General features: G+C 38.3%; 1 protein-coding gene across 1 annotated transcript in view; it reads left to right on the top strand.

Annotated features, from left to right (window-relative positions):
- Positions 1–26,436, top strand: part of DPP4 (dipeptidyl peptidase 4) — an 85,625-nt gene that overhangs the window by 19,377 nt on the left and 39,812 nt on the right. Inside the window, exons 3-10 of the mRNA XM_090280333.1 lie at positions 4,289–4,384; positions 4,809–4,900; positions 6,155–6,235; positions 11,375–11,427; positions 11,542–11,614; positions 12,429–12,549; positions 20,045–20,205; positions 21,639–21,742. Coding sequence (XP_090136459.1) covers positions 4,289–4,384; positions 4,809–4,900; positions 6,155–6,235; positions 11,375–11,427; positions 11,542–11,614; positions 12,429–12,549; positions 20,045–20,205; positions 21,639–21,742 — 781 coding nt within the window. The remainder of the gene's footprint in view (positions 1–4,288; positions 4,385–4,808; positions 4,901–6,154; positions 6,236–11,374; positions 11,428–11,541; positions 11,615–12,428; positions 12,550–20,044; positions 20,206–21,638; positions 21,743–26,436) is intronic.

The raw sequence follows: 26,436 nt of genomic DNA, 5'->3' as shown, positions 1-26,436 counted from the left end.
CCAGAAGGTATTCAGCCATGTAATATGAAAAATAGAGACATTTATTGAAGAAGATAAAAGATATAAGAAACATTGTACATAAGACAATGACACCTCAGTCCCCTTCAAAGTAGACACCTTGGAACCTCGCACACTTCTCTCAGTCACCATCAGCTGCCGTTGTATTTTCCTGAATCTCATCGATGGTCTGACATCTTTTCTCTTTCAAAGATGATTTTTAGTTTTGGGAAAAGGCAGAAGTCACGGGGCACCAAATCTGGACCATAAAGGGGCTGAGTCACTTGGGTGACTTGATGTTTTGCCAAAAAACTCTGCCCAAGATGTGCTGCATGAGCAGGTGCGTTGTCTTGATGAAGCTGCCAGTCACCAGTTGCCCATAGCTGTGGCCTTCTGAATCATCTGAATAGTTTCCGTGGAGGAATATTCAAACTTAATGCAAAATTTGATGTAGATTTCTTGCTCTACTAGCTCAGTCATTTTGAATGTGATGGCCACACAGCACACATGCTGCCTCAATGGCATCTACTGCCCCCACTGACTAGTATAATGAAGTCATCATTGTTCACATATGCACATTCCAGTCCACTCTCCTTGGCTGCCAGGTTACATTGATGTTGCACAAACCATTCTTGTTATACTAACAATGGTTGGACTTTTCCCAGACATATCTCATATATCCTCGACAGTATTCCAATAGTACTCACTTTAGTTATTAGATGTATGAAAAGATGATTGGATGACAATTGATGGCATTTAGTAAACAAATCTAAATTTGCAGTTTTGTAATCCAATATGAGTTTCAAATACCATTTTCTGTGGCACAAGCTTTTCTCTTGTTTGAATGGGGACAAATCCAAGGGCTGGTTTTACTCATTCTCTGTATTTCTGCTCACAAACATGAATATTTTACAACCTTCAGAGGTGAAATGAAGGCCTGATTTTTTTTAAAAAAACCTCTATTAATTAACCAACTAAGCTTAAATAAACCAATGAAGTAATAGAGTGAAGTGTAGCAATTTTATTTATTTGTAATTAAAGGAATTATAGGCAGAATCAAGACTGTGTGATAAGATTCAAAGAGATAAAATCTTAAAAACGTATTTTGGAAGGGATTTCCTGTAAGAATAACCTTTCCATAGGCTATAAAAAATTAACAAGAGAAGGTACTGCTGGCTTCACAATTAGAGTAAGAACTGCAGTTGTGGAAATTTATGATGGTGGCTGATTTTGTGAGAGTGTGTTTTAATGCATGTAGAAGAATTAGAAGATTTAGAAAAAGATTTTAAGCTATTCATCATCAGTGAAGGATCTAGGACTGAAGAAAATGAGTCTTATCATCTTGAATATGCTTGTTGGAAAATACCTTGTGTCAATCAACAAAAAGTAAAAAACTTTGTGTGTTTGTGCCTATTTACTATGGCATGGAACTGTGCTAGGTGCTAAGGTTGGTGAAAAAACAGAACAAAACAAGGCCCTGCATGGCCTAGCTGTGTAGACGACACAAGTAGCCAGGTAGGCGTCAAAAAATAGTAAGCAACACATGTCATTGTTACAAGAGCCAAATGAGTGGGGGCAAAAATCAGAGAAGGCTGAATTGAAGTCTTTATGAAAGAGGTGGGAGTGGGAGGGTGGAAGATTGTGACAGCCAAGGGAGCAGGTGAGGACATTATAGGGAAGTGAATTAGGACAAAGAACAGAGGCAGGAAAGCCTTAGAAGGTCTACTGGGTCCAGTTGGCAAATCAGTGTGACTAGGTAAGTATTACATAGTGGAGACCATGAATATCAGGCTGAGGAGTTTGAATCTTCCTGTAGGCAATGGGGAATCACTGAAAGCTTTTGAGGCAGAGCTCACCAGGATGAAAGTGGCATTTCAGAAAAATCATTCTACTGCTGGTGCAGTGGAGGGATTAGATTGGAGAGAAATTGATGGCAGAGACCCCTGGAAAAAAATATTTCACAGGAAGAATCAAGAGGATTGTTTGGATGGAGTTAATGGCAAAAGAGAGGGAGACATCAAAAATGATTTTCAGAGTTTGAATTTAGGTCACCAGTAAAATAATATAAAACCACACAAATTCCCTAGGGAAAACTAGTTTTGGAGGGAAGGTAGGTATAGTATCAAGAGACAAGTCAACAAAGAAGGCCCAACACAGCACAGAAAATGTGTTTGGAGCATGGTAATAAGTACAGAATTTGTCATTTATTTAAATGAAAAATATACCTTAAACTCAGGAAGCTACATTCTCTGGAGTTCCCTGGAGGAATAAGAGAGAGAGAGAAGAGCAGAAAGCTGAAGGCTGAGTATCAAAACTTTCTGTCTTAGAGGTCAATGGAGAAAAATATTGCACGACTCAAAGTAGGTGATGGAAAAATAATGGTTGGTGAGTTAGGAGAGCTGAGGTGTCACAGAATCAAGGGGAAGTTTTAATGAAAACTTCCACCAAGTTAAGGAAAAGTGACAATAGAAACAAAGATCCCTGAATTAGGTAATCAGCATATCTTAAAGGTCTGTGCATTGTGAGAGCACTTGAAAGAGGAACTCAGGGGCTCAAAAAAGGCCATGTTGCCTTTGTAGCTATTGACTGGGAATGTGCCTGGTCAAATTGGTATGACATATGCTGTAATTGTAAAATACATACAAGATTTCAAAGATTTAGTATGAAAAAAAGAAAGAAAAAAAAAAAAGAAATGCAGCCATAGCAGCTCCACCTATTACATAGAAACAAACACAAGGAGGCTGCCAAAATGAGGAGACAAAGAAACATGGTCCAAATGAAAGGACAGATCAAAACTCCAAAAAATGAACTTAAAAAAATAGGTAAGCAGTCTATCAGGTGCAGAGTTCAAAACACTGGTTATAAGGATGCTCACGGAACTTAATGAGGACCTCAACAGCATAAGAAATATCCAGTCAGAACAACAAGAGGAAAATTAGAATCCCCCAAAATGAGGATGGTGTAAGGAGCCTCTGGGACAACTTCAAGTGTTCCAACATTCACATCATAGGGGTGTCAGAAGGAGAAGAGAAAGCAAGAAATTGGAAATCTATTTGAAAAAATAATGAAAGCGAACTTCTCTAATTTGGTGAAAGAAATAGACATGTAAGTTCAGGAAGTACAAAGAGCCCCCCCCCCCCCCAAATAGATGCAAAGAGGCCCTCTCTAAAACACATAATAAATAAAATGCTAAAGGTTAAATATAAAGAGGGGGTCTTAAAAGCACCAAGAGAAAAGCAGTTAGTTATCTACAGGGGAATTCCCATAAGAATGTCAGCTGATTTCCCAAAATAAACTTTGCAGGCTAGAAATATTCAAAGTCATGCAAAGCAGGGACCTACAGCCAAGATTGCTCTATCCAGCAGAGATACCATTTAGGATCGAAGGGCAAATAAAGTTTCCCAGACAAGGAAAAACTAAAGCAGTTAATCATCACCAAATCATTATTATATGAAATGTTAAAGGGACTTATTTAAGAAAAAGAACATCAAAACTATGAACAATAAAATGGCAATAAATGCATATCTGTCAACAATGGAATCTAAAAAACAAAGCAAATGAGAAGAACAGAGACAGAATCATGGATATGGAGAGTGTTTTGATGGTTGCCAGATTGGAGGGAGGTGTGAGGGAATAGGTGAAGAGGTGAGGGGATTATGAACTACAAATAGGTAGTTACAGAATAGCCATGGGGATGTAAAGTACAGTATAGGGAATGGAGTAGCCAAGGAATCTATATGCATGATCCATGGCCATGAACAGTAGTGTGGGGATTGCCTGAGGCAGTAGGGGATGCTGAGTGGAGGGGGACTAAGAGGGAAAAATCAGGGCAACTGTTATAGTATAATCAATAAAATATAATTGAAAAAAAGAATTTTAAATATCTCAGTAATAACATTTAAATATTGATTACACATTGAAAGGATGAGAGTTTGGTATATTGGACTAAATAAAACATGCTATTAAAATTAATTTCATCTTAAAAATTTTTTAATGTTGCTAACTAGAAAATGTACTTACATTATTTTTCCATTGGCCGTTGCTGATCCAGACCTTCATTATTAAGGTCACTAATATAGCACTAATATATGGTGAAGCACACACACTTACATGTGCTTTAATGGTTAAATGCATTTTTACTCCATCCACACAGTTCAAAATCTTTCAAAATGTGCTCTGCATTTTGTGAATATACTTCTGTATCTTGTAACCATTGTAGATTTGTTTATCTTACACAAAACTTAGGTTATTTCATCTTACTGAACATTTGGCTCTTTTTTTCAATACACAGGTGATGCTACAACTGATAGTCGCAGAACCTACACTCTAGCTGATTATTTAAAAAATACTTTTAGAGTGAAATCCTACAATTTGCGATGGGTTTCAGGTAAGAATTTTTGGGGGGAGGAAGGAGGCAGATTTTTACACTTATATTCATTCTATTTGGCTGAGAGTCCCTTTTATGGCACTGAGAAGATATCCTCGTTTTGTTGAAACCTTACAGGAGAGAATCTTTTTCTTCCTAAGGAAATTAATCTAGAAAGAAATATTATTTCTTTGATTAAGCTATAAGTATTATTTCTTTGATTATGTACTATAAAAAGTTAAATGTGAATTGAAACCTTGACAATAATAGCAAAGTGAATGCACACTAGTGTAATATTCATCATTTAATGTTTTGTTTTTCAAACTTAAAATGTTTATTTAGTGCTTGTGCACACCTAAATCTTAAACTTTTACTGCATAATTTTTAGCTTATGAAGATTTTAATAGCAACTTGAAATACTGACTTGGCCATTTTCTCTCTTTAGATCATGAATATCTCTACAAACAAGAAAATAATGTCTTGCTATTCAATGCTGAATATGGAAACAGCTCCATTTTGTTGGAGAACAGTACATTTGTATGTTTACTCCCATAATTAATTCATACTTTAAGGAAATTCTGGGAACTTTTTTCATAACCTTTTAATTCCTGAGTACTATCATTTCATGATGTTGGATTCTCTCTACAGCATATGACAGTGGATCTTTCCCTCCTTCTCAGAATGTTCCCTGCCTTGGCTACTTTTTAGTCACCTTTGACAGTTCTTCCTCCCCTGCTCATACTCCTAAATATAAGTGTCCTCCGGGCTCTTTCCGCATTCGTGAGACTCCCTCCTCATTTTGCATGCTCTCCTTCAGTAAATTTCATGAGCTTCCACAGCCTGCCTCTGCCCTCTCTTTCTGGCCTTGATTCTTCAGTACATACTTTTTCTTAACACTAACCTCTGCTCGAGCTCCAAACTTTTATTTCTAATAGTTTGTTTGCTTCTGCACTTGAATGGTAGTGGACATTTCAAACTCAGTAGCCCATACTTAACTAGTTATTTCCCCTTCACTCTCCTAGCAAACTAAAAGTATTCTATTCCTTTTCTTTAGTTCCTGATTTTGGTAAATACTGCTTTCCTCTAGGTCACAATCTCCTGAATTCTTCTGTCCTTCCTTATATTTAGCTAATCAGCAAACCCTCTGCGATTTCAAATGTCTCTCAGATTTCCATTTCTACTGTAGAGTCTCAGTTCAAGGCTTTGTTTCATCACGTATTAGTGAGTATTCTAATTTGTGTACCTGTCTCCGTACTGCAGATCAGACCACTGCATTGTCCATGTCCAGGGCTGACACAGCCCCTCCCATTTCATCCCACTCACTGTGTCACCAGAGCATCTCTGTAAAAAGCAGATAAGATTTTATCACATCTATATGCAAAAATCGTTCTTGTTTCACTTCTTATATTTAAGTCTCAATTATTTTTCTAATTTTATGTCTTCTCAGCTTATACTGTATTCAGGTGGCACCTAACCTTTAGACAGTCCTTAAATATGCATACCCTTTTTTCTCATGCTGTTCCCTCTACTGAGAAAGTTCTCTGTTCCTAATGCCAACCCTCATAGCTGTCTTTCCCGGGTTAAAATTAATCCTTCCCTCACCGGTTCTCTAACCCCAATCACCACCCACCTTACATCATGGTCACTTGTATGGGGGATGTGCCATTTCTCCTAGACTGGGAGCACCCAAGGCATAGCCACAAGTCTTGAATTATACCCTCTACATAGTAAGTGCTTAATAATGGCAGTTAAATGGGATTAATTGTTCTTTTCTTTCTATTTGATTGACAGGATACATTTGGACATACTATAAATGATTATTCAGTATCTCCTGATGGGAAGTTTGTTCTCTTAGAATACAACTATGTGAAGGTAAAGGAAATGTTTTCTTATCATGACATTTAAAGAGTTCTCTGACTGTGTTATTTAATAACTGATTTGAAGGATATGAATAACTAAGATTGATACCTACTAATATAACAGGCATTAAAAACTCATTGATTCAGCATCAAAAAGAGAAATGGCCATTCTCATTCATAAAAGGTAAGTCCAACAAATGTTTTAAAAGAAATGTATTTGAGTGTTTTCAAATACTAAAAAGTATAAGTAGTATTATAATATAGACACGAAAAATAATAAACTATAACTTATCATTTAAAGGTAAATTTAAATTTTTAAAAATGATTTTATTTATTTATTTTTAGAGAGAAGGAAAGGAAAGGAGAAAGAGAGGGAGAGAAACATCACTGTGCAAGTGAAACATAGACTGGTTGGCATTCACCACCCCAAACTGAGGTCCTGGCCCACAACCCAGGCATTGAACCTTGACTGGGAGTCAAACCAGCAACCCTTCACTTTGCAGGCTGGCGCTCAATCCAATAGCCACACCAGCCAAGGGCTACATGTTTGACTTGTACATACAGTAATATAACCCTTTATTTTCTTTGTCTCGTCTTTACATGTAGTAAAGCTCTCAGTAAGTATTTGCTTAAAAAAAAAATTAAACTCCTCACCCTTCAGAAGAGACTCTGCAGGGAGACTCAGCCCACCTCCCAGCGTTCAGGCCCCACCATATGCAAACCGCATGCAAGGGGGAGCTTCAGCCGTGCAAGAACACTCAGCTTCCTCCCGTCACCCAGCCCAACACCAAATTCTCACACATTCAGGAAAGGTTACAGTTTCATCACACATCCTCTTCAGGTTTAGGATGGCTGCAAATCACCAGTGATTTTAACTACAGCTTCTTGGTTTTTCATGGATTCGACAACAGTTATCGAATAGAGGAAGTTTTGAGACGTTTAAGAAAAATTAAAAACCTGTAGAAATATTCTGCATTGAAAGAATATACAGAGCTGGGGATCCAGCTTTTTCCTAGAATAAATGAGAAATACTAGTATAAATACCTTATCTCACACACTAATGTACTCAGGCCAAGCAAACCATCCCGTATTCCATTTCCCATTTTGGGACAGTTACTCCCAATTATATTTACCCTGGATTCACTGTACTGGGCTTCATTTCCTGGACATGAAGACTAAATAATCATGTCTTCTAAACTTATCAACTATGAGGAAATCAGAATCCTATGCCAACTTTAGCACATCTGTTCCCAATTAATGGATTATTGTTTGTTTAATTCAGTGGTTCTTAATGCTGTCTATGGATTAAAATCATTCGAGTTTGAAGAAATTTTCAGTGTCCAAGTCCAATCCTCAGATCAATAAACAGAAGTCTAGAGTGAAACCAGCATCACTATTATTTTTATCAATCTGTAGATTATTCTATTTGGCAACGAGTATTGAGAACCATTGAATAACGGGTGTCCATGTTAAAGACTAGCATGTAAAGACAGTGATGTTAAGATAGAAATGGAATAGTAAATGCCAGCTCAATTTACTCTTTAGCCAAGTTCAGCAAGTGTCATTTGATATATGAATGGATATATTTTCCTGGACCTTAACTAGACGACCATCATTGGTAATTTATATTTGTTGTGGCACTGGAGTGTACATGTGCATTTAACTGCTTTTGCTGTTTTTACTCTGTTCCTTCCTCCTGCCATCCACACTTCCCAGGCAGTATCCAAAGAGCTCCTTTTCAAACCTAAATTAAAGTATGTCATGCCTGTGCTTAAACCTTCATGATCATTGGCTTCAAATCACCTTCAGAATAAACCTCAGACTCTTAACACAGCATCCTCATAAGCCTGGGTGAATGGACCCCATTCTGCTCCTCTTCACCACTCTCTCTGCAATCACCATGGTTGGCCAATGCTTCTCACCCCTGTGTGCCCCTTAGAATGACCTGAGAAGGTTTTTGAAAATACAGATGCATGCAGCCTACCCAATATCAATGAACCCAGTATAGCCATGGGTGGGCACAGGCATGGGCAGATTTAAGGGCTCCCAATGTGACCCAATGATCCAAAATTAAGAACTTTACAGTATACGACTTTTTAATTTTAATCTAGTATTCCTTTCATTTCTATCTAAAGGTGAAAGCACAAGCCATTGTGCTTTCTTCTGGAAACTTCTTCCCCCAGTCATCATCTGGCTTTTTCTTTTTAGTAATTCAGGTCCAGGCTTGTTTGAGTCACTTTATCTAACATTACCCTCTGTCACTCTGTTCCTACACTCTCTTTATAAGTTTATGGCAAAGCACTAAATTATAAGATTATTGAAATATAGAACTGTGTCTCCTATTTTACTCCCCAGGGTATCCAAGAGAATTTTCTGTGCTGCATAAATTTGTTGATTAATCAATGTTCAAGAAACCTATCCAGAACAACAACAAAAAGAAGTCTAATCTTATTCCCTTTCCTTGGCGGTCTGCTATGCAGTTTTCTTTACAGTTTACTCCATAGCTTCCCCATGACTGAGTTAGTGCTTCCAGAAAGATCAATTATTATTTCTAAGGTATTTTAAAGGAGTGATTACTTTTAAGTGGCTACCAAAACTTGAGTGGATACATAAATAAATAAGTACCATTCAGCCTGGTATGGATGTTTTCCTAGCATCTTGACACCTTGCCTAATGCTCTAGAGGTAGAAATAATAGCATGCTCTATCACACGTTGACAGTTCCAGGAGCTCTGCTCAGCACTTCACATGCATTCTCATGAACCTGAGATTATTGTTGTCATTATTGACAGTTTCCTAAACTGAAGTTTAGGAAGAAACTTATCTGCCATTACACCTTAGAGACTTCTTTTAGTCCATTTGGGCTGCCATAACAGAATACCACAGGCTAAGTGCTTTTAACCACAGAGATTTATTTCTCACAGTCTGGAGGCTAAAAAGTCAAAAATCAAGGTGCTAGCAGATCCAGTGTTTGATGAGGTCTTGTTTCCTGGATCGTAGTTGGCCATCTTATCTCTGTGTCCTCACATAGTAGATAGGGGCAAAGAATTTTTCTGGCGTTTCTTTTATAAGGGAACTAATCCCATTCTTAAGGGCTCCACCATAACCTAGTCGCCTCCCAAAGGCCCCACCTGCAAATATCATTACATTGATCCCATTCTTAAGGGATCCACCATAACCTAGTCACCTCCCAAAGGCCCCACCTCCAAATATCATTACATTGCAGGTTAGGATTTCAGCATCTGATTTAGGGGTGGAGGCACGAACATTCAGTCTACAGCAAGACTTGAACCCAGCCTAGAAGACAACAAAGCTGTGCTCTTCAACATGATCTTTCCTATCTTTGTGTTTCAACTGTTCTCTGCTGTGATGCTTTGTTTATCTCTTTGCTGTGTGCAAGTCTTCTTCCACCAAAACTCAGCCCAAGAATCTCCTTTTTCCCTCCCCAGTACCTAACTTATGATTCCTGCCTATCCCCACCCACCTCCATCATCTCTCTATGATTCTTCTCTTGTATTTACTTGTCCATTTCCTCCATTTGACTACAAGCTCCTGAAGGAGAAGAAGCCTGTCTTAGCTAATAATGCCTCATGGAGGATAGTTGACAATGTTTATATCCTAATTAGATTAATGAGTCTATTTCAGAAGATGAAGTGAATATATCCTGAAATGATCTCAAACCTTAAATTTTTCAGAGTTGTAAGCTTGTACCACGCGTTTTGGCTTTAGCAAGTATTATACTCCCAGGTTTCTCAGAAACAAGCATAGGGTGTGTCAAAATAATCCAGGATTTAAAAAGAAATGTAGAACTTGTAAAAGGCAGGGACTTAATAAATATTTGTTGACATAAAAGGTTGAGGGAGTGATAAATGATAAGAGGGAAATATAATATTTTTCAAGGTTAAGAACCCTGGCATGCATCTCAGCTCTGCTATTACACAGCTGAGTCTTTGGGTTACTTTATTTCATCTATTTCATTCCTATATGTAAAATCTGACTTTTATTTTAGCTGGATTTCTTCCTTGAATACATACTATGTCGCTTGCACTAGACCAAGTTCTAGGTATTTAAAGGTGCATTAGACACAATTTTCTTCCTCTAGAAGTATGGAAGGGAAGACAGACATATAGATAAGCAATTTTTTACAATTTACCTTTGCATTCATATATAAATAAATTTTCATAAGTACACATCTGTAATCATATATATATTTCTTATCTTCAGTCTTTCTTTTTTTGCTTCAGATTTTTAATCTTTTTGTCTCATTTTTAATAACTTGTTTTTCAAGGAATTTTCCCTTTTTCTTTCTTTTAAAATTTATTAGCAAAAAAAAAAAAAAGGTCGTGATAGGGTCTTATGATCTTTTAATGTCTATAGTATGTTGTGGTACATTATTTTTTATTTCTGATATTAGTCATTCATGCCTTTTTTTCCCTCTAACATTTACTATGTTAGCAATTTTTTCATTCTTTTAAAGAAGCAATATTTGGCTTTGTTGAATTATCTCTATTGTGTTTTTTCTATTTGATTACAGCTTTTACCTTTATTCTTTTCTTCTGACTTCTTTGGTTTCGGTTTGCTTTTCATTTTTGAGCTTCTTGAGATGGTTGTTTAGAATATTGACGGTATATGTATTTCAATTTTAATATATATTGCTAGGAGCTTTCAAAATATCTGTACTACTTTATATTTTCATGATCAATGAGAAAAGTAAACATTTCTCCACATTATCACCAGCAATAGAATTATAGATATTTCAAAGAGTTTGCTAGTAAGGTGGTTGAAAAATGAAAATTTGCATTCTTCTTAAACAGGTGAACCTAACATACTATGGTTAGTGCTAGGAATAAGGTTTGCACAGAAAGCAGCACTTTACCCTGCTGTGGGCCTGGGAAGGCTCTTTGGCAGAGGTGATGCCAAAGTTAGCTAATAGATAAAGTCCAGAAGAGTTTGTAATAGATAGTCTCTAAGGTTTTTATTTTTCCTAATTCCAAAATTCTAAGGATCTAGATAGGGAATATATAAGAAAAGATGAAATTTAAGAATTGTACAATTCTATATTAAGATACTTTGTCTCTCATCTTGAGCTCCTATAGCAAGTGACAAAACTATCAATAATCACAGAAGCCTGAAATGTCTGTTTTCTTTTATAGAAATGGAGGTATTCCTACACTGCTTCATATGACATTTATGACTTAAATAAAAGGTCAGTGACTTCATCATAAAACATATTACACTTTTCTAGTATAATAATTTAAAAGCAAAAAGACACATGGTGATTTATTCATTTAGTAGTTGTTTCCTTTTATCTTTTTTCCAGGCAGCTGATTACAGAAGAGAGAATTCCAAATGACACACAGTTGATCGCATGGTCACCAGAGGGTCATAAATTGGTTAGTGAGTCTCTTTCATTGTCAGAAAAATAATGGCTCAAATCTTTTACAAGCAGAAGCTACTTATCTTGATAGAGAGCAGATACTTAGAAAATCAAAGTTTCACTATCAAATACAGTGTTATTGCCTAAAATAACATTTTACTAATCTAACATAGTAAATACAATTCCTGAAAGTCTCTGAACTACCATTAGGAAATTGTTTATTTAATGGGAAAGTGTTCATTAAGTCTTAAATTATAATTTCAGTTGTACTTGGGGTTTTTTGTTTTTTTTTTAAATAAGTAAACCTGTTTTCTTCTAGTTCTATGACCCTCTCTGTGTCACTATAGTTTTATTTCATGATCTATACCAAAGAGAATGTCAAAGTCTAAAAGAATCTAAAGAGGAAGATGGGATGTTTATCTCTAGTTGAACTTCTCCCTCTCAGCATGCAATGCACTCCCTCAGTCACCTCCCCCAAGAAGAAATGCCAAGCACACATCATTCTGTAGAATTGGTCAGTCTTCCAGGTGTTCTTATTTACTCTAGCATCCAGATAGTGGTGGTTGTGAGTCTCTTCTTTTAATATATTAATAGTGTTTTTTCTTAGGATTAATTGGGGTTATAGTTCGTATGCTGGTAATTTAAGAATATTACAGGGAGGGAGTAAATGACTCTTCATTTTGCTTAAATTGAACAACCTAAGGTAATCATTACACTTGCACACCAATATTGTTTTAGGTTGAAATAATTGATAAATGTTTTCTTGAACTTCAGGGTAAAATATATCATATCATGTTATTACATATCAATATTATTTTCAATCTTCCTAGGCATATGTTTGGAACAATGATATTTATATTAAAAATGAACCAAATTCATCAAGTCAGAGGATCACACAGAATGGGAGAGAAGATGTAATAAATAATGGAATAACTGACTGGGTTTATGAAGGTAGAGACTTTAAAACGTTTTTAAATCAGAATATATGTAAAATTTTTTAAATAGTCAAACATTTCCTTAAAACACGAGAAATTCAAGGGCATTATTGCATCTTTTAAAATGTTATCAAATTGTTTTTAGCACTCACAGCAGCGGGCACCTCCCAGAAGAAGAATTTCTTAGCAGTAGCTCTGCTGCCTCTGTCCTCATTGTGTCTCAATGCTCCCATTGTTTTCACTCTGCTACAAAGGGCCTTTCTGTGTAGGTAGCTTTTCTGTTTTTCCAGGGCATAAAAGCCAGCAGATTAACATCAGATGTTTCTCTAACCAGGCCTACCTAACCCAGAAGCTACTAAAGAAAGCTAAGTACTCCCACAACATTCCTAAAGATGACAAAATGCTGTTTGGAAGCTGGGGAGTAGTGGGGAAGGAAATGCCTGTTTTGTAGAAGATGTGGTTCATTAGATCTTGGAAAAATTATAATTTCCTCATTTTAAAGAGTAAAAAAAGAAAAAAGAATTAGAAAGTCTTAAGAAAAAAATAGATCAAAGTACAGCATTAAAATGATGAAGGAATTATTTTTTTTTAGGATAAAGAGTTTTAGAAAATATTATAAAAACACTTTAGAGACTTAGAAAATATTAGGGAAACATTTTCATGTCTAGAGTTGCCAAAGTAAAGGGCATTTTGAGACTGTTCCAAACTGTTCACAGAGTTGCCTCATGCTTATTAAAGACTCCTCCTTATTTCATCCTAGTATGTCTTCTTCATAGTTAAAAAAAGTTTTTCTTCATAACCTAGTTTTGGTTGTCTCCCAGTTTAAGTCGAGTTTAATTAAATGAATAACATTATTTATGAAACAAATTACTTTAAAAGAAAGATGAATTCCCATGGCTCAGAAGTAAATGTTTGATTAAGTTATAATGAAATTTACTGGAACTAGTCACTTAGAAATTGAAAAATATCTTCCACACTTGATGGAGATCACAACACAGCCTTCAGGATCCCCAATGTGAAGACAGTAAAGGCTCTTCCCAAAGTTGTGACCTGACCCTTCCTCAGGAACTGCTGGGTGGAAAATAAGGACACCCCTACCACTAAATGAGGTCTATTCTAAGGTAGAAAATAGCTGGAGGAATCATATTTTGCCTGTTCATAACTAACCCATTCACAATCAGAAGAATGGCTTCACAGTTCCAATGTGGGCCTGTCTCTAAAAATGGGACTTTGGTCCCTATAGGGAAGTTCCTACAGTTGGTTTTGTAAATTTACAGATGATGCATACTTAGAAAAGAACATACCTGTTTCTTCATATATCAGATCTGCCCTATCCACTGCAGGCATGAAGAGGAGATGGGATTAAAAGAGAGTATATTTGGAGAGTCTGTAGGTACATAAGGAAGAGAACAAACAAAGCTGCAAGATCCAGACAGTCCATAGGCCACACTATGAAGGGACACTCCCAGAGGAGCCTCTGCTCCCGAATTTGTGCCCTCCACCTCACCCAGTGTCCCCAAATAGCTTTTTCTCTTTACATCTTCATTTTCACTTTGTCTTATTTCATGATGTTCTAATTATTACTTTAGTTAATGTGTATTTTTTAATGATAATACTTAATGTTTTAGTATAAAGTTAATTATATGATATTCACTCCTGAGTATGAATGGAATTATCCTAACTCAGGGCTGAAAATGAGAGTTTTGGTGAGAACAAGTATGAGAAGGGATAGAGAAGGAAATAATTTTGGAAGATGAAATACTCCTTGCCCCTCTGAAGTAGTAGTGTTGACATTGGGAGTGCGGGTAATTCAGTGTAATTCACAATGAATGCCAACCACCCATGAGGTGCTGTGTCAGGTGCTAGGGACACAGAGACAAATGCTACTCAACTGCTTGCTGCTCTCAGAGAACTCAGACCAGAGAGGGAGACAAAAATGCCAACAAATAATTGTCAGGGAGCAGGTTAAGTGTTCTCTTTGGAGGAGGACACTAAGTCCAGGGTACATAAGGAAGGTCACAGTGGTGGGATGAGAGATATCACAGATCGGTTCAGAGTATGGGGAAAGGGGTTGCTATAGACCCCCGTGCTCAGCTAGCTTTGTTTCAGGAAGGGTTGGAAAGCTTTACTTTCCTTTGTTTCCTATTCTCCCTCCCCCACCCATGCCCTCTTCATTCTCAGGACTTTCAGTTTGATCAGAATAGTTTTTATAGTTAAATAATTTTTTATTTTTCAATTATAGTTGACATACAATATTATGTTTCAGGTATACAACCCAGTGATTATACATTATATAACTTACTAAGTGATCGTCCCAATAAATCTCTCAACCATCTGACACTAAACATAGTTACCACAGTATTTTTGACCATATTCTCTATGCTGTACTTTACATCCCCATGACTACTCTGTAACCACCAATTTGGACTTCTTAGTCCCATCACCTTTTTCAGCCATTCCCCAGCCACTCTACCATTTGGCAACATCAAAATGTTCTCTGTATCTATGAGTCTGTTTCTTTTCTGCTTGTTTGTTTTTTAGATTCAATTTTTTTATAGATATGTATTTATTGCTATTTTATTATTTTTGATCTATTTTTTTTATTATTCCTCTTAAAGAAGACACTTTAACATTCATATAATACTGGTTTGGTGGTGATAAACTCCTTTAGCTTTTTCTTGTCTAGGAAGCTCTTTTTATCTCTTTCAATTCTTTTTTTTTTTTTTTTTCCCCAGAGACTTTCTAGAGTAATTTAAAAAAAAATAGTTTTCAGGTGTACAACTCTATAATACACCATCTGTATATTGTACATTTTGTTTACTACCCCAAGTCAAGCCTCCTTCCATCACCATTTATCCCCTCCTTACCCTCTTCTACCTCCCCCACCTCCCTTTCCCTCTGAAAATTATCATACTGTTGTCTGTGTCTGTCTTTTTTCCTTTGCTTGATCTCTTCGCCTTTTTCACCAAGCTCTATAACCTCCCTCCCTTCTGACAGCTGACAGTCTGTTGTCTCTCTCTATGAGTCTCTATTTTCTTTGTTAGTTTATTTTGTTTGTTAGATTCCACAGATAAGTGAAACCTTATGGTATTTGTCTTTCTCTGACTGGCTTATTTTATTTAGCATAATATCTCCAGGTCCATCTATGCTGTCACAAAAAGGTAAGATTTTCATCTTATTTACAGCTGAGTAGTATTCCATTGTGTAAGTGTACCACAGCTTTTATTATCCACTCATCTACTGATGGGCACTGGAGCTTCTTCCAAATCTTGGCTATTGTAAATAACACTGCAATGAACATAGGGGTACATTTGTTCTTTTGAATCAGTGTTTTGTGTTTCTTCAAATAAATTCCCAGAAGTGAAATCGCAGGGTCATAAGGCAGTTCCATTTTTTATTTTTTTGAGGAAACTCCATACTGTTTTTCACAGAACCAATCTGCATTCCCTCCAACAGCACAGAACAGTAACCTTTTCTCCATATCCTCACCTTCATTTGTTGTTTGCTGTCCTTTGAATTCTAAATGATAACTTTGTTGGGTAGAGTAGTCTTGGTTGTAGGTCACTGCTTTTCATCACTTTGAATATTTTTTGCCAGTCCCTTCTTGCATGCAAAATTTGTGTTGAGTAATCAGTTGAGAGTCTAATGGGAGCTCCCTTGTAGGCAATTTACTGCTTTTCTCTTGCTGCTTTTAAATTGTCCTTAACCTTAGGCATTTTAATTATGATGTGTCTTGGTGTAGGCCTCTTTGGGTTCATCTTTTTGGGACTCTCCTTGCTTCCTGGACTTGCATGTCTTATTTTCTTCACCGAGCTTAAGGAAGGTTACTGTCATTACTTTTTCACATAGGTTTTCAATTTCTTGCTCTCTTTCTCTTCTCGTGATACCCCCATGATGCAAATATTAATACACTTGAAGTTTTCCCAGAGGTTCCTATACTACCTTCACCTTGGGGAAGGTTTCTTTTCTCTTTTTGCTGTTCTGATTGGGTGTTTTATGCTTCCTTATCTTCAAAATCTCTGATTTTATCTTCTGCTTCATCTACTCCATTGTTGATTCCCTGTAATGTATTCTTCATTTCAGTTAATGTATTCTTCATTTCTGACTCTTTTTATATGCTTTCTAGCTTTTTTTTCAATGTTTCCTATCTCTACATTGACGTTCTCACTAAGTTCATCTACTCTTCCCTAAGTTCATTGAGCATCCTTATAAACATTGTTTTGAAGTCTGCATCTAGTAGATTTCTCATCTCCATTTTATTTAGTTCTTTTTCTGGGTTTTGTTCTGTTCTTTCATTTGGGCCATGTTTCTTTGTCTCCTCATTTGGCAGCCTCCCTGTATTTGTTTCTATGTATGAAGTAGAGATGCTATGTCTCCCAGGCTTTGTGGATTGCCCTTGTGTAGTAGGTGTCCTGTAGGGTCCAGTGGCACAGCCTCCATGATCACTCAAGCTAGTCTTGCCAAGTGCACACCCATGTGGGCTGTGTACACCCACCTGTTTTAGTTGAGACTTGATTGTTGTTGGCATGTCAATGGGAGAGATTTACTCCTAGGCTGATCAGCTGCAAGGACTGGCTGCACCCACTGTGGAGAACCAGCCATGCCAGGCCCCACCTCATGGAGCAAGACTTACTGCAGCAGGGCTCTATGCCCACCAAGCCTGCCCCTGGAGTGTGTCATTTGTTGAGGTTTTGGGTGTTGCCTGGATGTAGTCTAAAGCTGTCCACCTGAAGCACTGGCTCTCAGGCCTCCTCAAAGGTACAGAACAAGGTCAGTCTCCACCTGTGTTCTGGCTGGGGCATGAGCTACAAAGTGATTTGCAGATGGCTTCTACCTGTGCTGGGCTTGGAAGTGCCCAGGAGAGGCCAAGCTGCAAACCAAGGCTAGCTGCTGCTAGTGCTAGACTGGGGCTACTTAATGAGAGGTACAGGGTATACCTAGACCAGATGTTGCTTATTTGAGAGACTTTAAGAAAGTCTGAAGCATGAGCCAAGACAGTCCATTCATATGGAAAAGCTACTGGAAGTGGCTTAGATGGGTCTATAAGTTGGGTGGGGAGGGGCCTCAGAAAATCACCAGGTCAAGTGAACAGTGTTGGCCAGATTATGGAGATTCAGATATGGTGTCCACCTACCAGTTCTGTTGGGAGAGGTCTAAGGAAAAGGAACAATGGACTCTGCCTGCAGTTCTGTCTGGAAGAAAGCTGCCTCCCCAGCTCTTATCCTGGTGCCAGATGATTAAGTTCTTCCCCATATGTCCCTGGCACCTTTCAAGCTGCTGCCGCAGTGTTTGAGCTTAGAGTGAGTGAGTCCAAGTAAGTCCATGTTCAGACCCTTTAAGAAGAACTGCCTGAGACTCCAGAATCTCTCTCTCTCGCTGAGCCACAATCCCTGCTGGTTTTTACAGCCAAAAGTTACAGGGACTTCTCTTCATGGAACTGGAACCCTAGGCTTAGGCACCTGGTGTGGGGCTGGGACCTCTTGATCATCAGGGGGCACCTTCACAGCTGAGATAGCCCTCCTGATTTTTATCTGTCATATGTGGGTGTGGGACCAACACTCCTACCAATCTCAATGTGGCCTCTTCTTTATATACTTAGTTGTAGGACTTCTGTTCAGCTGGATTTCATGTGGTTCTAGTTGATGGTTGTTCTGTAGCTTAATTGTAATCTTGATGTGGTTGTGGGAGATGTGAGTACCACATTTACCTACACCTCCATCTTGAGAAGCCCTCAACCAGAAGTAATTTTATAATAATAGTTTTAATGCATCATTAATATGGGAAAATATGTTCTGTATTCTAAATAACCACCAATTCAAAACATAGAGCACTCCCTGCTACTTGAATTTACAAGAAGTTTAAAAAACCATAACCTTGCTGTAATTATATTAATTTTATGTAATGGCATCTTGATCTTAGACTAGAACCAATGGGTAGAAGCCACAAGGAGTGAGACATCAATTGAATATATGAGGAAGTTCTCAGTGGGAAACCTCCTTGACTGAAAAATCACACAAGGCCTGCATCCTAATTCACTCAATCCCTCTCAGCCTTTGCTGCCTTCTCTGTAAAATGGGCTGTGACTAGACTTACCAAGGGTTCTTTCTGAATACTAAATTAGATAAGTTTTTTGTAAATTCTACATTGTTACATAAATGTAAGTCAATGATACAGGTATGAAGCAGTCAAAGGGGGAGCAGGCTGCTTTGCCAAGAGAAGGGTTTCTGTTACTAGAGTTGCTGAAAGAGGCAGGAACGGAGAGCATGGAGATGAAAAGCATGGACTCACACCAAACAAGTTTGGATTTAGTCTTGATTCTATCAACCATTGCCTGTGTGATCCTGAGCAAATTGTTTATTCTCTTTAAGCCTAACTGCCTCACTTTGCTCATCTGCACAGTGAGTCCTCATGAGGATTAGCTGAGATAATAGGTATTCATTGCTTATCAATGTCTGGTGCATTCATTAAATGCTAGCTGCTCATCACTATGATTTTATTTTATTATTGTTATTAATACTGTAACTACTACTACTCTTATTATTATTATTATTGAAAACAAGATTTTGTAAAAAATTTGTAAGGAAGCCTCAAGTATTAGAAAAGTGATTGGGATAAATGATTTTCTAATTCTAAGATTCAGGTTTCTATGCTTTTGTTTTTACCTTTATACTCACAGCAGAACATAAGATTTGTGGATTAAATCTGCATGAAGGATTAGGAGTTTCCATCTAGTCTACTTGAATCCTCCATTCCCAGTTGATAAAAGACGTTCTGGCATTTTAAGAGCCAGAGGTTGGAAGTGCCATGAATAGACTTCATTATAAACATAGAAAGGAACTATGTTTGCCAGAGATTGAGAACAAGTCCAACAGTGTTCTGGAAATTAAGACCTTTATCTTCCTTTGCATCCCTCTTTGACCATCTTTTCTTACCCATAAACTTACACACCAGAACAGGATGTTACTTCAAGGAAGTCTTCAGTTTCTAGGCTAGGCAAAGGAGATATTTCTCTGTAGGGGTCTATGGATCTTCTTGCCATTCTAAAGCCATCCTCCCACGTTTTGTAAACTCTGGGTACCATATTGGTTTAAAAGCATGGAGCCACACACCACCTACACAGTTGGGAAGTATGCTGGCAGGTTGACTCTTTGAAAATTACAAAGGAGAATCAGCCCCTTGTGTGAAATTTACTTTTAGTATGTTTTGCAGCATAAATTTAGAAGATTATAAGATAAAGAAAAACATGTAGAGTGTGTATTAAATATTGTGTGCTAAAGTATTCTAAAACAGTCTAACGGGTTACTTATTTTTATAATCTAGATCTGTCCTTGAAGATTTTATTTTTATTCATTTGTATTACTCTGATTTTGGAAGCCCAGCAAATGCGAAGTGGTTCATTAGTTGAACTCTACTGTAATTACTAAAGCTAATGAGAAAAAATATTTTGAATGCCAAAGCCAATTTATAAGCTACTTCTTGTAACAGAACAATTTATGTCTTTTTCTTTTCAGAGGAAATCTTCAATACCCACTCCGCTCTGTGGTGGTCTCCAAACGGCACTTTTTTAGCATATGCCCAATTTAATGACACCCAAGTCCCAAATATTGAATTCTCCATCTACTTGGATGAGTCACTGCAGTACCCAAAGACTGTGCAGATCCCATATCCAAAGGTCTGTGCTCCTATTCGTGTAGTGGTTCTGTGATTTGATAGGAAGGGAATGGTTTCATTTAATCCTTTCCTGCTAATGAAAATATTGTCAGTCTCTCTTCAACAGCTTGCTGTGATTACTCTTGCTGAAGTCAACAGCATCTGGCAATTTTAAAGTATTTTTATTATCCTAGGAAAGAGTGTGATTTAAGGTTTTGTAATTTCTCCAAAAACTTTGAGGAATGACAAGCCGAAAAAGATGGGGAAAATGCTTTTGAAAGAGGTAGGGGGACTGAAATGTTTGAATGAAGGAAAAGAGAGGCTCTAATTGAATCACAAGCTCATCTCATTAGTAGAAATTGGAATGTGCCCTAGATGAAGTTGAAAAACTTGATTATATATCAGGTTGTATTACTAATTAACAGATACATGACTAGTTTTAGTGGTTCTATTATAGATCTGGCACTAGTGTTAATTTCACACATCCTACATTTGGAATAATAGTGTCATGTCTTGGTTTTCAAGGCTGTTCTCCCCCTCCGGATGCATGTTTATAAAAATTGAAAGCTTTCTTAAGCAGTGTAAGCTGAGGAAGATGGGGATTTAGGAGGGAACCATGGTTCTTCACTAGGATCATATTAATAATGGCCACCATATTGTCCAAAGGAAAATCTAATAGTAAAGTGTTTCTTTTGCTATCAGCAATTTGGAAAAGGGGATTTTTATCTTTACCAACTCACTCAATTTGTTTTATGAAGAGCTGCCATTTTAGGAAGACAGAAGAAGTTAAAAAAAAAATCAGACACTAAATATGGAGATGTATTTTCAGTGAAATGTTATTTCTTGATGAGTGAAACTGGCAAAAAACAAACAAACCATAAAATGTTCTTACTAAGAATATATTATTTCTAACTAATTTGTCAGTCGAAGATCTATGTGTATATAAAAAGGTTTTATAGATTTCTGTCATAGTATTTATTTCAAAGCTCCAGCATGGTGAACCTGAATTTAGAGTGAAAATGATGGCGTCCTAATTAGCATTATTGGCTCTCGACTCAGGGAAACTAATTTTCCTGGTGGATCATGTCTTTGGCTGAACCTAAGGAATTCTTCATAGTGGTCAGCCAGCAGTCTTCTTATCTTCTGGGGTCAGGCTATATTTGCAAAATATCCAAAATGATTTTAAGAAATTTATCCCTGTTTGCATAAAGTATACATAAACTATGAATATTTATTATTTGAATATTTATTATTTAAATATTCTGGGCCTATGTGTTTCTGAAAGGTTGCATTTCATGACCCTCCCTTATGTTCATTTTATCTATTTTAAATTGTCTGGATATATTTGATTGTTATAATTTTATGGCTGTGATGCAGACATTCTGTACAGTTTTAAACATGTGCAATGATGTTATATTTTCTGTCAATATCAATTCCATGATTGTTTTTTCCTAGGCAGGAGCTGTGAATCCAACTGTAAAGTTATTCGTGGTAAATACCAACAATCTCACCAACCCAGTTTCTGTACAAATCACTGCTCCTGCTTCTGTGTTAATAGGGTAAGACTCTTGACCCAAATGCATGGGTAGTTGCATAGCTCCCAGGTGGACCATTTTAAAAAGTGAATAGTAGAATCAATGGTATCCTCCCAAGGTGTCACTCAGGCTGACACTCATTCATTCTTTCAGTCAACCACTCTTAGTTGAGCACACTCATGTCTGTGTGCTGAGCAGGTTCAGTGACAGGGTTACACAGTGAATAGAGAAGCCAGAATCCCTAGTGTCATGGAACCTACACTCAAGGTGAGGAGGTGGAGAAGAACCAGGGAAACAAAAAAAAGATATGTATAAAATATCAGGTGGTGACCACTGTTATGAAGACGACCAAAGCAAGGCAAGGGTGATGCTGATGATGATGGAGGAGGGGAAGAATGTCAGGGAAGGTCTCTCTGATGAGATGACCAGTGAGCATTGATGTAAAAAAAGGAGGGGGGGGGCTCACCACATTATTCAGGCAGAGGAAGAGCAAATAAATGTAAAGACACTGCAGAAAATATTCTTAGTGCAGTAAAGGAACTGCAAAGAGGACTGGGTGACTGGAGCCACCTGAGTGACAAGGAGAGTGATGGGAGCAAGGTCACATCACACAGGCTTACCAGGTTCTCTTAAGAACTAGAGGCCTGACCAGGTAGCTCAGTTGGTTAGAGCATCATCCCAATATGTCAAGGTTGCAGGTTCAATCCCCTTCAGGGCATATACAAGAAGCAACCAATGAATGCATAAATAAGTGTAGCAACAAATTGATGTTTGTCTCTTTCTCTCTCTAAAAATCAATAAATATTATTTTTTTTTAAAAAAGAACTAGAAAAATTCAGGGGAACTGTGAATTAAATTTAAAGAGACTTATGATGCTGATGTGCCTCAGGAAGTCAGTTGCTTAAATGATCTTTGGTGGTTTGACATTCTGCCACTGGGTACCCTCAGCCCCTTGTTATTCTCCTGTAAAGATAACCACCTCATTGCATGCAATTTAGACCTTTCACATTGCTCCTTATTTATTTATTTTATTTATATTGGTTTTGTTGTTGTTTTTAAGTAAGAACTGGCATATATTGAGCGCTCAACACAGGGCATTGTCACATGCTTCATTATACTAATCTTTAAAGTAACACTCTTTTCCCAACAACTATTATTATATGCCTGTTTTACAGATAAGAAAATGAGGCCTAGAGGCTAATAAAATGACCAATTAGGATTCTGCATGCAAACCTATTTTCCTGATTTGGGAAAAAAGAGCATGTAAGCACTCCACTAGGTGCCTCCTGTGTGAATTCAGCTGGTGCCCTCAGATCCCTGAAGTTGTCAGCAGGGCAATATGGAAGTGCCCCCTTTCTCAGAGTTGCACTTACCGCATCAGGCATGCTGTAGGCTTTGCTCTGTGGTCATTATTTCATCGACTTCTTTAGAAATATTTACATTAACCTGCTTATTCTAGGGGGAGACCAGTTATCAGTAATTAATATTTTTTCCCTGAGTTTCTCCAAGGGTATAAAAATTTACCCAGGAGCTCTAAAATCTGCTGTTTGGTCCCATCCAACCATCTCTTCAGTCAACATTGATTGAGCACTCTATGTTTACACACAGAAATGTCCTCAGAACGTGCTTTTGCCCTTCTAAGACTTATGATTGGGTAGAGGATATAAAACATTCCAATATATAACTCTAAGAACAAATGTGACAGAAGTATAAACAAAAGGCTGGAGGCACTGGGATGGAGGGAGGTGGATTTTTCATGACCCCCGGAATCAAAGAAAGCATCCTGGAGAATGTGCAGATTGAACAGGGTAGATCGCAGCAGGGCATGGTGGGTAGAAAGAGCAATGAAGTAGCGAGTAACCTGCATGGGCAACTACAGGGCCTTCCAAGAAAAGAGCAGCAGGGGCCGCTGTCACCTCTTGGTCTGTAACTAAAATCTGTCTGAGGGGAGCATGAAACATGAGCACCTGCTCTGAAAAATATTAGATCTAGAAGAAGCTTTACACCTCACCAGTGGTTGGCAAACTTTTTAAAGACCCAGAAAACTTTGTTCGAGTGAGAGAGCACACAGAAGTGCAGTGTCAGAAAACAAATGGGATGCTGCTGTGTAGGTTGCAAGCCCAGTGCTCATCCTCTCTCCTTCCCCCAGGAGTCTCAGGAGATTAGACAGAACCTGAAGGGCCTCCAGAACACCACTGTGAGACACAGGTGAGAGTACTGAGGTTCAGAGAAGGAAACTTATTTGCTCAAGGTCACACAGCAAGTTAGGGTGGGAACTGGTACAACAGAGAGGTCAGTAAGTACCTGCCAAGCCAGAATAATAGAATAATCGAGTTAAAATATATTGAGGGCTTCCTATGGTCTAGGACTGTGCTTGGTGCCTGCTCATATCTTTTATTCCCCACATACGCCCTATGGTGTCATTTTCATGGCCATTGCACAGATGAAGGCATGGAGTCCTCCCCACTAAGAAATCACTTTCCAAGGAGCAAGAATGAATTGCTGAGCTCAGGAAACTTGAGTAGGTCTGAGAACTTATTTTTTGCGTATGTGGTTCTTTGTAGTTGTTCTATGTAGTTTTTCATGCCACACTCATAGTGAGGGCTGCCTCACTCAATGGGAACATTTGTGTGGAACAAAACAATTGTTTTTTTGGAAATGCCACAGGATATGTTGTATAGGAAGTTGCAAGTCCAGCTCTGGTTTCTGTTAATACCAGTAAGGACCCACTTTACTAACACCAAGCTTGAAATCTTTGTGGGAAATGTTCTAACATATGGTGGTGCTCCATTTTCTGGCCTCACGCAAAGATCCGGCAAGGCCCAATTAATCCAGGCAAGTTGTGCCTCTTAGTAAACTGTCCAGCATTCTATGCCATGTTCCCTGTAATTCGCTAGTTCCTGGATTGTAAAGCCCTGCCAGGATCAGCACAATTCTTTCCTCCCCTGCCCTTGCACCCAACACTGATATTCCTGTTAAGCCATGACCTTTCATCCTAGAGCTTCCAGCAGGTGAAATCCTACAGGAGAATAGGCTGGTTTGCAGTTTGTTAGGAATGGGCCCCTCTTATTACAGGTGAGAAGGGCATCCAGGTCCCTACCAGCAGTGCTCTGAATCAGGGTGAGCCTCTCTGTGGCCCTCTCTGATTTAAAGTTCAAGTGGATTGGATTTGTTAACCTGTTCTTTTGTATTGACCACTAATGCTGGGAACTTGAGAGCTCAAAATATTTGGAAGAAAACAACACATAGTGTAAAATCATCAGCCTGTTAAATGCTTTATTTAGAGCAGTGCTTCACATTGCTGAGTTGAAATAAGATGAGTTCTACAGGTAGGAGTCTGTGCCTAGCAGGGTGCCTAAGACATAGCAAATACCCAGCCGATATTTATAGAATAAATGGGTAAAGTTAATGCATGGATGGATGGATGGATGGATGAGGTATATCTGCACATGTGACTTTGCATGTGTGAAATAGGAACTTATATAACTAGCACCAAAGATGGCCTTCATAATGACCTTGCATAGCAATTCCTCTTTTCTGTCTCCTCCCAGGCATTTGCAAATTCTGTGGCCTAAAGCCGGAGGACTGGGGAGGGAGAGGTCTACTGAGGTGGCCCAACCTGACTTCTGCTTAATGGCTTAATGGCTTAATGACACTGGGGACCCATCACACCCAGTTCATGACCTACCCCACCTCATTCTCTGCTCCTGAGGGACATGATAGATAAAGACTTATTATGTGTCCTCTGAACAGTCAGTGACCCTATAAAGTAGGGACAACAGGGTCTGGGATTGTCACATAGGAGTTAAAAGAACTGGACTGAAGTGCCCTGGAAGCTAGTGACACTGACGAGAAAGGAGGCAGATTAGGAGCTCAGATCTGCTCCGTCTCACCCCACCCATCCCTCTTCTCAGCGATCTGTCAGCGGCCCCGGGAGGGTTGGCATCCCCGTCAGAGCAGAGGGTGGCACGGAGCCCACGGGCAGCGCTGGCAGGACGCCCACTTCCCTGGGTGATTCGCTGAATTAATCATTGCACCGTCTGCACTTGCTCTTAGTAGCAGTTTTCTCTCCAATATTCTTTCCAGTTAGTAATGTGTACCTTATTTTAGGCACCTTTAATGCATCACACAAGAAAATTATACAAATTAGGGGCATTAAGGTCACTCAACACACATTTATAAAGGCCTACCATTTACAAGGCAATGATCACTTTCCCAAGGAATTCCCTGTATTATGACTTTCCAAAGCAAGTCTCTCCCAGTGCATTTAAATATGATTTGCTTTATCAGATTGAGTTATTCAGTTTGCACTCACTTTCTAGGAATAAATAGATTTCCTAGAGTGGTGAATTTTATCCTGAAATGAAGCAAGAGGGTGAAGCTAGCAATGTGTACCAGAGGGCTGCTTAGAGGTTCTACAGAGGGAGTGACTGGGAGCAGAAAATCTGAAGCCAGCTGCTTCATTTGAATCCTGGCTCCAACACTTCCCAGTGCGTGACCTTGGGCAAGTTACTTCACCTCTCTACGCTGCCATTTCCTTGTCTGCGAAACATGGACTCTGCTGTTCCTAGCACGTGCAGTGGTCATGGGCTTTATGTTGAGTACTTAGAACAGGTCCTGGCACAATGTAGATTCCACAAGGGTGTGACCTATTATTATGTCCAGAAATTACTCCACTGCTTTACTATTAAAACCAACATTATTCCCCCTGCACTGAT

Source organism: Furipterus horrens, unplaced genomic scaffold, assembly GCF_987537825.1.
Source record: "Furipterus horrens unplaced genomic scaffold, mFurHor1.1.pri manual_scaffold_1, whole genome shotgun sequence".
In the NCBI taxonomy this organism is placed as follows: Eukaryota; Metazoa; Chordata; class Mammalia; order Chiroptera; family Furipteridae; genus Furipterus; species Furipterus horrens.
The sequence above is the reverse complement of the archived record's forward strand: the minus strand, read 5'-3'. Positions and strand labels throughout refer to the sequence as shown.